This window comes from Lissotriton helveticus, chromosome 2_1, assembly GCF_964261635.1.
Source record: "Lissotriton helveticus chromosome 2_1, aLisHel1.1, whole genome shotgun sequence".
In the NCBI taxonomy this organism is placed as follows: Eukaryota; Metazoa; Chordata; class Amphibia; order Caudata; family Salamandridae; genus Lissotriton; species Lissotriton helveticus.
In genome coordinates, this window is record NC_136059.1 from 1,255,602,870 (window position 1) to 1,255,618,201 (window position 15,332).

Below are 15,332 nucleotides of genomic sequence, written 5' to 3' on the forward strand. Positions count from 1 at the left end.
CAGTTAACCATGCTTAAAGATCTTACTGCACACTGCTGCTAATCTACACTCCATCTCATGCAGCTGTGACCCTGCCTATGAACTCAGTTAGCTGCCCCTGGAAACCAGATGCCCCAATAATACTTCAAGTCTCTCTCACAACAGAGTGCACAAATGCACTCTCAAAGTTATCCCGCACATATCTGGAGGTTAACCTTCCTGAGAAGCAGGGGATGCCCCTGGGTGTATACTCCAAAGCCTAGAGGTAAACAGGAAATAGCATTAGGAAAGTGATGAATACTCCACTTGGCAGAGGCAAGACGCGATTGACAAAATCGCAAGCTAATAGCTGAAAGCAGCCAACCCAAAACAAACTCTTCATATATAGTCAGCCACAAGTCAGTTTGACAGCGGTGTTGTCAAATCGAACCTAAAAAAAGCAGGACCCCAAGTAATAAAGGACTGTTACTGTCTGTTGGTGTGAAGTGAGAGTAACTAAGTTCTTAAACTATTATAACATCAGATAAAATGCACTTGGATCTACATGCAATATAAATAACAATGGATTGGATTGAGATTCCAAGGTTAAAACAGTACAAATAGCTGATGTGATGCGACCCAGTTACTCACCCCGCCTGGACTTCCTCCCCTCGGACGACTGCCCTTCTCAGCAACGTATCCCGAGGCGTCCTTGGATGCAACCCTGACAACAAGAACCCCGCCCCTCTCTTTCTTGCAGGAACCAATCGGAAGCATATCGCCCTGAGCCCGGAAATCCCGCCTCGACTACAGCACTGGAACAGGGAAAAGACGGAAGCCGAGAGAGACACGCCGTTGGAGCAGCGATCTCGTGGCAGGAGACTCGGACCACAGCGGAGGAGGAGCAGGCGAACGAAGAAGCAGACTTGTGGACGGAAGACTGGTGGAGTCCCCAGGAGGTGGCTGAAGAGCGGCCGGAATGCATTGGAGAGTTGCGGCGGAGCGTGCGAGTACCAACAAACCTCCCCCTTTTTGTAGCACATTAGGTGCTCTGTATATATTTAGTCCCTCTCTTTTAGGCACGGACCTGATAGCACTGTAATATCCTGTAAAGCACCCGGCGCCCTGTAAAGCACTAAGTACTACATTTCCCTCACGCCTTACATTGGACACCATTCTTCCTTTTTACCTAAAATTTCCTCCCCAATTCCCTTCCCTCACTGCCGTCTTCCGAGCCCCTCACTAGAACCCTGGTGTTGGTAACGGTGGTGATTATAGCAAGCATAGCAGGACTAACAGCTCCTTATTTCTTTTCTCTTCCTGACCTCCGAGGACATCCCCCCTTCTCCGGACAACCCGACTTCCTGAGGACCCAAGACCCAACCCCACCTCGAGAGGATCAAGACGCCTTACCTTGGAGCCTAGCTTTTGTTTCCCTATTTTTCCCTGAAAACCGACATTGTGTTGCAATAAAAGTACCGATATTGCCCACTACATCCGGCCTCCTTGCCTGCTTTTCCAGCCCGCCGTCACCCCACGTTCACAGCTGGACTCTGCAATTCAGCACACTGAAATTGTAACTTGCTAAAACTTCCTTAAAACAGATGCATCAGAGTACTTCATAAATATAACAGACATATAGAGTGGCAAAAAATAATTAAGCATTGGCAAAGTCATTAGTGCTGGCATTACCTGGCAGCCTTTTGGCTTTATCAATACTTGCTTTGTTATAGTTTTTAGAAAACGTTATTGTTCGAGGAGATACTGAGCTCTCAATCAATCTAAACAATTTTTGGTCTCAAAAATGCATAGTTGTCGATAGCTAAAAAAACTACAAAAAAAAAACCTTGTGGCATGTGCCCCTTGAGAAGGAGCAGAATGGTATCACACTGCAGCTAGCCAATGGCTGGAGGGGGCTGATCCACTGTCAATGCTGTATGTTGTAGTAGGCAGAAGAAAAATGTGAATGACAATAACAGACCAATGGATGAAGAGGGCAGTTGAAATCCATTATAAGTTAGTACATTATACTTATTGTTTTAATAAATTCAAATGGTATCGGTTAACATCAGACATGGTGTCTAATACAACTGAAATTTGAACCTCCACCTCGAAAAACAAAAATGTAATGAGATAATTTTCCTTGAAACAGAATCCAGCCCAAACTAAACAACTCCTCCTAATCGATTCCAAGGAAACTCCTCTACCAGTCCAAAATTAGCATCTTTATTTATCATACTCCATTTGAGTGTTCAAGCAATTCTCCTTTTCCAAATCGGGCTTAACCTGACAATAGAATCTTATGTTACCTCATAACGAAACCTAAAAAAAAAAAATAAAAAAAAAAAACTCATTCCAACTGTTTTACCTAAAAAGAAACATGCAGTGTATCAAGGACCCCCTGATAAGGATAGAATTCCTGGGTCAGGGCAATAATTCAATATAAAGGTATAAACCCAGGCCAAACAGAACAAGAAGGCACAAACAAGGCTATTTAAAACAACAAAATGTATAAGACCAAACACAACAAGGTACTATACTGATGTATAAAAATAATTTAATTATACTGATAAAAAAGGATTAAACACATACAATTATATGCATATAATTTGCTTGATACATTTGATACAATAAAAAACTTAATTGCTTTTCTTATTAAAAAAAGAACATTAGTTATAATGGAAACACTGTAGTGGTGTTGTAGTTATTTCAAAAAGGAGCGTGGGAGGCTGTTTTCTGTTAACGCGTTTCGACACGCATTGGTGTCATCATCAGGACAAGTTCTCATCCAGCCAAATTTCTTTGTTAAATGGGAAAACACAATTTCCCTGGAATTCAGTCGTTTTTGAAAAAAGCCAGGTGATAATTATAAGGCTATAGTGATTTCAGTCGCATTCTGTGTATTTCATAATCAGAGGCACAGAAAAAACGGGGCACCTTTTATTTCCTGTCATATAGGTATGTGAAATCTTCGAGTTGCGATTTCACTGCACACATCCCATTTTTTCTGGCGACGGGTAAAACCCAATATGTTCTTTTAAAAGCCAATATTCTTTAAAAACACGTGTGTTGCAGCCGATGACTTCGGTGTCTGAGGCGGGGAAACGTGAAACCGCCAGCTAAATACGTCTAGGTTTGACAGCGGTAAACTTTTAAAAATTGAACCAACTTTGCGAGTATTTTTATTTTTCCGTGTAATCTGTCTTCAAAGATCTTATTTATTCAGCACTCACGGACGTGCAGAAAGATGAGGCAGACCTCGTCTCAATCCGCGCTACTCTCGAGGTCACTACCCCACAGCCGCTTTTTCTTGTCTGAATATCCGTATGACGGTTCTGTTTGAGGCAGACTCCTACCATGCGACGGGCCAGCTGATTCGAGAAAGGAAAGCTGCCTCAAACAGAACCGTCATACGGATATTCAGACAAGAAAAAGCGGCTGTGGGGTAGTGACCTCGAGAGTAGCGCGGGATGAGACGAGGTCTGCCTCATCTTTCTGCACGTCCGTGAGTGCTGAATAAATCTTTGAAGACAGATTACACGGAAAAATAAAAATACTCGCAAAGTTTGTTCAATTTTTAAAAGTTTACCGCTGTCAAACCTAGACGCATTTAGCTGGCGGTTTCACGTTTCCCCGCCTCAGACGCCGAAGTCATCGGCTGAAACACACGTGTTTTTAAAGAATATTGGCTTTTAAAAGAACATATTGGGTTTTACCTGTCGCCAGAAAAAATGGGATGTGTGCAGTGAAATCGCAACTCGAAGATTTCACATACCTATATGACAGGAAATAAAAGGTGCCCCGTTTTTTCTGTGCCTCTGATTATGAAATACACAGAATGCGACTGAAATCACTATAGCCTTATAATTATCACCTGGCTTTTTTCAAAAACGACTGAATTCCAGGGAAATTGGGTTTTCCCATTTAACAAAGAAATTTGGCTGGATGAGAACTTGTCCTGATGAAGACACCAATGCGTGTCGAAACGCCTTGACAGAAAACAGCCTCCCACGCTCCTTTTTGAAATAACTACAACATCACTACAGTGTTTCCATTATAACTAATGTTCTTTATTTAATAAGAAAAGCAATTAAGTTTTTTATTGTATCAAATGTATCAAACAAATTATATGCATATAATTGTATGTGTTTAATCCTTTTTTATCAGTATAATTAAATTATTTTTATACATCAGTATAGTACCTTGTTGTGTTTGGTCTTATACATTTTGTTGTTTTAAATAGCCTGGTTTGTGCCTTCTTATTCTGTTTGGCCTGGGTTTATACCTTTATATTGATTTACCTAAAAAGAAAGCCTAAAACCCTCTGCACGCCACGCCGCCTTCAAATCAGCAGTGCAGGCCCTACACATATCGCACCCTGATGGGGCAATGCCTTGCAGTCAAGTCTCCTCTCAAAGAAATTCCCAAAGAGGCAGTTCCCTCCATCAAAAGTGTCACTATATAAGTGCTGCATTACTCATAAGTCCCTTCAACTCTTTTTCCAGCTACAGGAAAAACAAGCATTTGCAATGCAATAGGTCTCGCATTTACGCAAGTTTAAGCTATTGGCATTGTAAATGACAATGCCTTATATTTATGTTTCAAAAACCAGAACATAAATAAAAGGCACTGTCATTTGCAATGCCTAGAGCTCAAGCTTGCGTAAATGCGAGACATTGTTGCATTGCAAAGGCTTGTTGAAAATGCGAGCGAGGGGCTTTGACTGGCTGTATGGCGTAGGGAAGCAGGGACAGTACCCAGGGGGTGCGCTGTGCCAAGATTTCAGCCAATCAAACGAGGCGCACTAGGAGCACGTGGAGACCCCAGAGCTTTAAACGGACTTTGAAAAGTCTGGATTGTCGTTTGCCACATCCATTATTAAATCAGCGAGGGCGTTACTAAATAAAAACATTTGATTGAGATGTTTAGCTACATTAATATGAATGTGTTTATATATATTTATTTTTGATGATCCTCACGTGAAACCTGCACTAGATGTGGCTGCATTTCCCACCCCACCAGTTAACACTGCTAACTGTTTTCATATTATACCGTAGCCACCCGTGGGTGACAGTTCGGTGTAATGTGTTTGCACCTCTAAATAAAGTTGGGAGGCGGAAACGCTTCCTGGGCTTACACGAAGTATCCAGGTACGAGGTGCCATCACCAATTGTTTTATAAGGACTCCAAGAAGAAGACCAGTCCGTGTGTGGGGTAGCATTGTCTTGTTTCCTCTTGGAGCTCCGACTGACGCAGTGGCAAGTTATGAGTAGCTTCACTTGTACCCAGTGTTGCATGGCCGCTGTCCACGCAGTACTGGAAATAGAAAAAAAAAAAAAATCACCGCCGCAGCCCTGCTCCGTGAAAACCGGAAGTCAGGCACTTTTGGCTGAGACGGGGGCGGGGCCTGCAATCCGGCAGGAAGTCCCGCCCGCCGCCGAGGAAGAAGTGAAGCCGGCCGACTGATGGCCTCTCCGCATGAGTTGGAGAGTCCCGGGGCTGCCAACAGCAAAACAGCCAGAGTGTTGCAGGGCTCCCAGGTGCTGGAGGGAGCCCCGGAAGTGAAGTCCTGCCCCCTGGTGCCGCAACGAGACTGCCGCAGAGAGGAGCCCGATCCCCAGCAACAGCCCAGTGAGTGCCCGACCAGCGCTGCAGAGGAGACACGGAACACGCCGAAAGAGCCCGGTAAGTGGGAGGGGGGGTGTACGCGTGTGTGTCTTCGAATGTGTCTGTGCGTGTGTGTGTGTGTGTGCGCGCGTGGGTCTGCGTGTGTGTATGCAGTGTGTGTGTGTGTGTGTGTGTGTGTATGTGCGCATGCGTGAGTGTGGAGTGTGTTTGGGAATGAGGCACGAGAGGGGCACGGCGCCGTGCGCGCTCACGAGGTCAAATCTGAGCAAATCTGCGCTTGTGCACCCTCTCGTGTCCACATTCCCAAATACGGGTAACATTAGTTGTCTTGCTGACCGCATTCAATGCTTTCGCATTGAATGCTACGTCAGCTCGACCTAAACAATTACGCACAAATCTATCTCCTACTGCCGCTCTAAAAAAATAAAAACACAGTAATAATCAAATATACCTCAATGCTAATATTAAACAGTTCTTTTTGGCCAATGTAGTTAATTACTGTGTCTAAAGTGAAACAATCACATACATTATTTAATCCTTCAAAATGTTAAAATGTTGTATTGTACATTATATTTACAGGAGCAAACAATCAGTATTTCCATACTACAGAAACCGTACTCGACATACAAGTTTAAACATGATAATAATGCATAGTTCTTGAAACATGACTTAGCAAAGAAAAGAAAAATAAACAATAACTAGTGATGGATAGAAACAGCAAGAGTCCTTTCTCCGTGTGAGTGACCAAGGTAAATAAAATAATAGATTAAGTTGATTGCATTTCATTACATTATCAGGAATATTTAGTAGGTTAATCTACACAAGTCCAAAGATTACAAACGCAAGTGTTTAACCAATCAATCATCGACACCCAAGAGTACATTTCCTTTGATCAAGAGTTGAACAACGGAATTCCTCCTAAAAGTCAACCTAAATATGTTCGAATAGGTGACCCTATGGGGTAGGTTGGTTCTCTGCTTTATGGTCCCATTTTACTTGGAATTGTAAAGAAAGTTGATGCGTTTCGACCCCTCGCGTCTTGGGGGTCTCCTCAGGACAAGAGCTGGTGTAAGTGTTTTGTTATGCTTGGTGCGGGTGTTAACTCCCAGTAGGGTTGGCAAGAGCAGACCTTACGGTACTCTGTGTGCTAGGCACCATTACAGAAATTCAATTGGATGGTTCGTTTATTTTTGTTAGTGGGGTCTAAAGGGATCCCTGTAAGCACTAGTCGGTGCTGCGGGGGAGACTTATACTCACAGATAAGAAAACAAGCATTTGCAATGCATCTGTCTCGCCTTTGGGACTGTATATGTATTTAGCAATGCAGCACATTAGCCTGGGTGCTGAAACATTTACTGTTCTAGCAGTACCACCTTTCATTGCACTTGATACAACTTCAAAGAGACTTGTTGTAGTTGTTTTAGCGTAGCATGATGAGAGACCTAAAACATTTTGAACGTTATATACATGAAAGTCATATATGGTGCTTATTATATGTAATGAACTACTATTGATAAAGCAAATAATTAAAACAACCTAACATGCTTACACACTTGTTTTTAGCCTTTCTAGCCCTGCTTAGCTTTCTACTTACTGCAGCAAGGCAGGGGGGTTTCGGGGACCGGTAAGCAATGACGAGAGAGGAAAGAATACAAAGCGAGTGGTGGGGGCAGGAATGAGTGGGAAGAGCGAGGAGAAGGAAAGAGGACAGCCCGCAAATGCAGTAATATAGTGTTAGATAGTAGATAAAACTTCACAGAGGGCACTGTCGCACTAAAAGAAATATTAAAGTAAAAAACTGATTGCAAAGTGTCCTGCCCAGTTTAATGAGTCTATTCACAATGGAAATTATCTCTTTCCAGCACACCACCTGTAAAATTGCCTTTGCCTTAGAAAGTTGTAAAGCTGTGAAAGACTTCTCACACAAGAGTCCCACAAAACATTACTTCAGCTGATTTGCATGGCATAACCTATTTTTGTAAGCACTGCACTACCACCAAAAATCACAAATGATAAAATGCATTGGGAAAGCCAATAGGCCACACCTTTGCTAGTTGAATGGCGGCCTATTGGCGTTGTCAATGCTTTTTTGCAGCGGCACTCCATGTCTTTCCAGGAAGTCACGACACAAACATATGCATACCTTTCATTCTATGCGCATGCACGTGCCCACAAGACAAACAGGCAAAAACAATTGATGGACGGAATGTTGCACAATGGAAACATTCACCCCCAGTCACAGATGTGGGTTTAATCCATTGTTATTTTGCTCACCACACCACCCCAGTTCAGACATGGCCATATGCAAATCAGTCTTGACCCTGTGCCTCATGGGAACAGTCCAGACCGAACTGCCAAGCCATGTCTTCCCTGGACCAGATTCAAGCATCCTAGGACCGGTTTCTGGCTATTAGCCGTTATCAGCCAGGATAGCTTGATTCCAGGGCATGGAGAGCACGGGACTCACGTCCGAGCATACCCGTCCCACAAGACAAACATGGCGCAAACATTTCAAGGTGGACACTGTGCACGCACATGTACCTGAATAAATTGCAACTCGTGATAATATGTGCCACAATGGATTCATACACATGCATCATTACGTGCTGGTGGCAATTTTTACACATGTCTAATAGCATACATGCCAACTTGCATAACAATCTCAGTGTGAGGAGGAGAAGATGTGAAAGGGGCGGGGCCTCGTGCCAAGAAGCACCTATAAGGCACTTTTGAACCGAGCCATCAAGCCCCCTCCTTCCCCAAAAAAAGCTTGCAACGGCTGGTGCCGATGTCCTGGGGTATTTTCACATCCTTTAATGGACTTCTGCAGTTCAAAGCCTCGGAAAACCAGCTGGAAACCCACTGTTTAAAGTGGCTTTCAGCTTGTTTTCCCTGCCACTGTGTGATATTGGCTCCTCACTAGGAGACCGTGTGATGGGAGCCGATATCGTGTGTCATGCGGTGGCACAGGGTGAGTAGCCAGGTATGTAATGGCCATGTAGGAACGAACGGTCTTAGAGCACTCAAATGTGAAGTGAATCAAGTAGCTCTGTTCCACTTAACAGCTGTAAGGCACCTGAAGGGGGTAAAAAGGTTATTTTTTTTTTTAAACCAACAATGAAAATCCAGAACAGTTGAAGGAAAGGACTGAAGCAGGTTTGGCTAGATATGGCACTGCAGGCTAGCAACAGGATGATACAGGAGCCTACTTAAGGAACGAAAAATAAAATAAAGGCATTAGCTAATGCACGTATGGACTACTTTTTATTTTATTTTAAGTGTTACCAGCTGCAAAATGATGTGGGAAGGTAACTCTGAAGGACAGCCCTGTTAGCCAATACAACCAGCAACTGCAATGCAATCAGTCTCGCATTTACGCGAATATGCGCTATTGGCATTGTAAATGAAAATGCCTTTTATTTGTGTTTTGGTTTTTAAAACATAAATAAAGGAATTGTCATTTACAATGCCAATATCTTAAACTCTCGGAAATGCGAAACCGATTGCATCCCAAAAGGCATCGCTGAGTTGACCCTTTGTCTCCCATGGCACCTGAACAGCTCCCCATTTGCTAGGAGTTAAACAAGCCGGTTGTCACTACTGCACACGAAAGACCCTCCTGCAGTAAGAGAAACTCATTAAAGAAAATAGTGCCTACAGACTAAAGAAGACATACCATGTAACAAACGAAGTAAAAAGGCCAGTCCTCATGGGAGGTTACAAATGAAATCAAGGCAGTATTAAGGAGGGACTAACAAGCCTAATAACAAATCAGAAGCCTGCATTTACGAAGGACAATGAAACCATCCAATGACAAATATAGGCGTATAGTTGGTGGGGCTTCAATTACATATTCCAATACAGCATTGCTTGCAGCACATGCGCTGCCTAGGGGCGACCTAAAAAGCCAGCTGAACGGCATTAGCCAATGACTGAAAGGAGCTATCCCAAAGCCTCTGTCTGCATATGTGATATGGTGTGTGATAAAATGAGCATTCACCATACACACAAAGCCTAAAAGGTAAAAGCAAATTAAAGATATATCTACATTAGGTTTAAAAGGTTAGGATGACATGGCATACTTAAACTGTGTAATCCACAGCGGAGCACAGACAAAGATTATCAGCCCTATGATGTAAATGCATCTGATAGTGCAGGTTAAGTTGGAGATCCTGACGTGTCACAGATCTAACAAAAACAGCAATCTCCAGCTGCATCAAATGTTATTCCACAAACAGTAACTCGGAGTAAGTTACAAGTTATGCTTCATTGTGCCTTGTGACGCAACCCACAGTCCAGGAACCTGCAAAAGAGTGATCATCTCACAAAACCAGTCACAAGTCTAACTGTATGCTAACAACATTCAAATTCATATCTGACCAAAAGAACCCTTATATCACAAATCAGATATAACTTGCATGATTCGCATCCACCTCTGGATAAGGAGAGCTTATCTTCAATTGATTGGAACAAAGACAGAAACCCGGATAATCAGCAGCAGTCCTAATAAGTAGTCAGTCTTGTTTGAATGGTTGTCTTAAGATAAGCTAGTGCAGCTCTAGCACAGTCACTAAAACATCCAAGGGTTTAGTATGTCAGATCTCATCTTTTCTTGTTAAAACAAAGGACACTAAAATACTCCACCTCATCCAGAAACACCATCGCTACCAAACTTGTCAAAGGGCTAGCATAAATTAAAGCACAATTTTCTACACTTCTTATGAACCAGTCATTTGCCAAGAATGCATCATAACAAGCCATCTTCAAAGTCCTTTGCGAAAAGGCCAACCGTTACCTCCAAGAACACCAGCATTTAGAGACCTGGTGTTAACCCTCAAAAGCAAAAACATACAATTCTGTTGCTATCCAACTTAAAATGCATAACGCCCACAATCTCCTCAAACGACTTCAATTCAGCTTCCACGGAGAGCATGAAACGAAAACCAGCATCAAAATCTAACACAAAGCCCTAAAGGAGTCAATGAAAGTGATGCATGCTTACTGGTACTAAAGCAGAGCAAAACTCAATGTCACAAGCCAGAATATACTGTTCAGCCGCCTCCGAAGTAAGACCAAGTCATCCCCTTTCTCCATGTACCAGCTCTCCATATTTAGCACAGCTTAACAACTGAAAATGTATTACCCTTAAATTGTCTCCAGGCCTCGTAAATAGATCTACAACACTCACTAAGGGCACCTACATCCTTCAAAATCTCAAGACCAACAGCAAGGACATCATTGTCCACTTTTATAGCAACATGGTACACATCACTAAAAAACTCAATAAATACACAACCAACAGCAAACAGCCAAAATGGAAATAATGTATATGGATAACTACATACGCCCTAAAACTCAAACTTTGATAAATAACTCCTGTCTCTATTACTTCGAATCTAAGGCCAAAGTTCATCCAAGAACATGCCCAAACACTGAGGAGTCATTCTACATTCGGCTATAACCAGTCATGTATTTTCAGGTCATACATATCAAACAAACTACACAATCAATGAACAGATATACTACTTTTAACTCCCACAATACATCGGTCACTTGTTGCATCCTAATCATTTTCAGAGACAAATTATTGAACGGACATGAACATTTTCATGAGGTCAAAATGCTAATATTTCCATCTCCAAATAGCCCAGACTACCAGAACCCGGCTCTTTACCTGAAGAAATCCTGGTTGCCTGAGGCAGCAGACATGGCATTAGCTGTGAGTGCATGTCCAAGTAAACTTCAAGACCTTCTGTCTTACCTCCAAATGTGGTGTCTGTGGACAGAGTATTAACCGTTTCTGAACAGCACCTACAAGTTTGCTGCTACAACTTTATTGCACCCGTTTATGAAACTGTATTAAAGCCGCAGACAGCGGTGGGAGAGTCAAGTGTCAGATGCTGGGCAGTGAAATATAGGTCTGATTTCTTATAAAGACGAACCCGAATAACAAAGCACCCTTCTTTATTTAAACTGACAAGTTTGCCCCCAGTGGATTAGTGCTACACTTGGAGCATTTGTTTTTAATTTGCATTGATTCATAAAGGTTCCCAGCAATACTCCAGGAATCTACGAGATCTGATGAATGGGGCCAATCTGCCAGTGTGTGAAAATAACTGCATGCCCAAGTATAATGTTTTAGCTCCCAATTATTCTGCAAAGTACTCATTTTGCGCACCTTAGTTCCACAGAAAATGTTATGTGAATATGCCATAATCTATCCGCACCAAGACTACACAAGGTAATCAGCAGCCCCAAACTGATGCACTTTAAACAAATCCCTTCCTAATGTAACCAAAAGGTCATTTGACAATCATTTTTTATTTTGTTAGTATTTTTTTGTATTTAATGTATCTGCTGTGCAAATATACTAGAACTTGCAGGTTAGTTTCCATTCCAGATGATACAAACATTCAGAATCCTTGGCCATAAATAACCATCACACATTTAGGTATATTGCACAAATGCCATCATGTAAATAATGTATCGTAAATGTATTTGTATAGCGCTTACTATCCTTTTTAGGGGCGCTGAAGCGCTTACCCATACGGACTGCAACCTACACCATGCGTGAGTGTAAAGGTGTTTTTGTTTTGAGCATATGTGGGAAGTGCTTTCAGTAGTGCGTGATGACCACGGAAGTACGGTTATCTTTCTTTAACACTGCATAAAGAGCTGCCATGTGTCAATCTGAGAAGTTACTCAAAACCTCCTGGAACACACCTGAACGAAAGACTGTCGTTAACGTTACTTGTGCTGCTGACCTAAAGATCCTCTTAATGATTCGGGTGGCACAGAGCGTCCCGGTGGGTAAGGGGAAACGACCAGGAATAGGGTCAATAAAAAATAAATAAATTCCCCCCGCATAACAGTACAACATATCAAATTATTTTTGAGGGCAAGGTCATTTTGAAATACAATGGAAATGAAACAATAATACGAATAGTAGAAATAACGTCAAGAAATGTAGAGGGGGAAAAAGGCATGGGGCCCACGTGCAGAGAGACCGACTCGCAGAAAGCGGAGGTTAAGGCAACCCGGCGCGGCGAGCAGGACAGTTGCAAAAAGATGGAGGTTTATGGAGAATCGGAGACGTGCAGAAAATCCTAAATGAAACTTGCGAAACCAAACTAAATTTTAAGAAAGATTAAGGCGAAGGGCGAGCGTATATGCAACTCGCAAACGGTACAGGGCTGCACTGTCAAACCCTGTATACCAACGCCTCGTCTCGTCTGGCGCTACATAAACATGCTGACACTCATTCCAACTCCCCCACCACCTGATGGCCGCTGCGGGGGGCTGGGGTAGGCCCCTGTGCACCTGCACAGGAGCAGCACCCGGCTCACAGTGGGGCTGGTCCCGCCCTCGTACCCAGGCGAGGCACGCTTCCTGCCCGGGCACCTCACCCGCAGCAGACCCCGGCAGGGTGCTCACTGCTGGCAGCGTGAGTGCCAGTGCCGGCGCTGGCACCTGCGCACCCACAGGCCCGACGCCGTCCCCTCCCTACCTGCGAGCAGAAGTAGGACCCCTGGATGCCCAGCTTGATGCAGGTGGGGCACTGCAGCTTGGCCTGGCTGCAGCAGCCCTGCGTCTCGCACACCCGGCTGCTCTCCACGGCCGCCATGCTGCAGCTCCTCCTGCCGCTGGCAGCCAAAGCACACCCGGGCCAGGGGAGGCGGAGGAAAGGAAGGGGCGTCCCCAGGCCCGCCCTGGCTGCAGCGGGGAGGCGCGAGCACGGATAGGCCCACCGGAAGGGGCAGAAGCTCTTCGGTCTCAGCCCACCTCTGACGTCTCCCGGCGTACACTAGAGGCATAACCTCAGGCCCGTCTTCTGGCTTCCTGTTCATTTTGTTCTACTCACAGCCATGTAAATCTATTTGAAAAAATTAAATTCAATGTCATTTAAAATCATATTAATTTTCTGCAGGTGTTTAAAGTTGTCAGATGACTCGTTTCACATGCACGTTTTCTAGTCCTGAGCGGTCCTTTTCAAAATAATTTTCAGGTGTGGTTGTCCAGTTGGTTTAGTTGACTTCGTACCACGATTGCCACTCCTCTTATATAATAGGTTAACAACGCCAAAGTCAGGGATAGAAAATTATGACACAGGTGACATGGAGTCATGTGCTAACTAACCACTTTAGTTTTAATTTAAAAATGACTTGAACATATGGAAACAATTTGCTTGAAAGATAAAATGATGCTGGGACATTTTACATTTGTTAATTTACATCTTGGTATTTAATAATGAAGAAAATACGTTGAGATTGGAGGAAAGTGAATTTAGTGCAGTATAATTTAAAAACACCAGTTTACTAGAAGCCATATGTCACCAATTCACTACTTCGGGAAGAAAATGGCACAGGAAAAGTACTGGATAAAAGGAATTACACCACACTAGTGAGGGCAAAGTGTAAAATTACACTTGTAAGCCATACATAATATGAAAGAGTTGTAAATTCTTTTTTATATATTAAATAATTGGTCCATTCCATTAATAAAAAGCATAGCACAAGATATTAAAGCTAGTGCGAACAATACCATAATTATATTGCTGAAATTGCCAACTAAACACATAGGAATCTAACTAGTAAAACATTTCCAAATCAATGTATGAATTACATTTTGTCCAAATTGCTTCTAAATGACAAGACTTGCATGCTCGAAAACAAGACTCCTAAGCAACATAATTCCCATATTACCCCATCTGTGCTGCAGCCTGAGGCGTAGAAAAGGCCGTTTACTATTTAAAATGGTCAAAGTTGTCTCTTACATTACAATCGAATAGCCTCTCGGAGGCCTTTGTGGAACTGATCAATCTGTGTTTTACTTCATAAAGCTCCAATTTATGCCAACAGGTAATCTCTAAATACTTTCATTTAAGCAGACGTACTGACAGTGACTGTCCAAGCTATGGACTCTTTAATTGTGTTTATCTGAAACAGTGGTCGAAGTGGGGGGGAAAAAAGTAGGGGAACTCTGGGTGGAGAATCAGAGGGCGGGAATAACCCATGGACTGGGTCAGTGGGGGGAGTCAGAGGTGTGGCCAGAAAGAGCAAAATAGCCCAATTTTTCATATTTGTTTGGTATTTCACTGCCCATTTACAACTTATTACATTATTTAATTCAATCAAGGGATACACATGTTTATTAACGGTTGAATATGAGTTATTACATTAAAATGTATTCACAAAGTGGAATACGTTTCCAATCACAGAGTGAACAAAATACACTTAAAAGTGGAAGGAAAAGCCATTTGTCTCCGAGCAATGCAGTTTCTGTCATCAGCACTTCTCCTCCCCTTTTCCCCAAGAGCAGTTCAAACATGATTGACAAAATATCCCAGTTTGCAAATGTTTTCCACCTAATTATGGCTCTGCCATATTTGCCACATATTTACACCATCTGCTGCATAATCTGATGATTTTAACTAATAAATTGTTTGCAGCTCAAATGGATCAAAAGTTACAAAAAAATGTGACTTGTGTTGCTGCGACGTGGAGGGCCCTTTGCAAAGGCTGACTGGTAACCTTTCTCACTGCTGCATTTGACTGTTACACTGGTACTGATGAGGCAAAATATTTGCAGAGACTTTTAAGATGTATAAAAATGTCAAAATATTAAAGTATCAGAAAATATACAGCATTATGCTGCAGACTTTTTGTTTACTGCATAATTTAGTCAACACTGTGGCATAATTTTGTTCTCTCTTGCTGCATAATTCTACTGGCCCCAAAGCAGGCAGC

The 15,332-nt window shown here is 42.8% G+C and overlaps 1 protein-coding gene across 1 annotated transcript in view; it reads right to left on the reverse strand.

Annotated features, from left to right (window-relative positions):
* METAP1 (methionyl aminopeptidase 1) overlaps nucleotides 1-13,337 on the reverse strand; it is a 360,683-nt gene extending 347,346 nt beyond the window's left edge. The window contains exon 1 of the mRNA XM_078676209.1: nucleotides 13,094-13,337. Coding sequence (XP_078532335.1) covers nucleotides 13,094-13,210 — 117 coding nt within the window. The 5' untranslated portion in view covers nucleotides 13,211-13,337. The remainder of the gene's footprint in view (nucleotides 1-13,093) is intronic.
* Nucleotides 13,338-15,332: the final 1,995 nt, after the last annotated feature.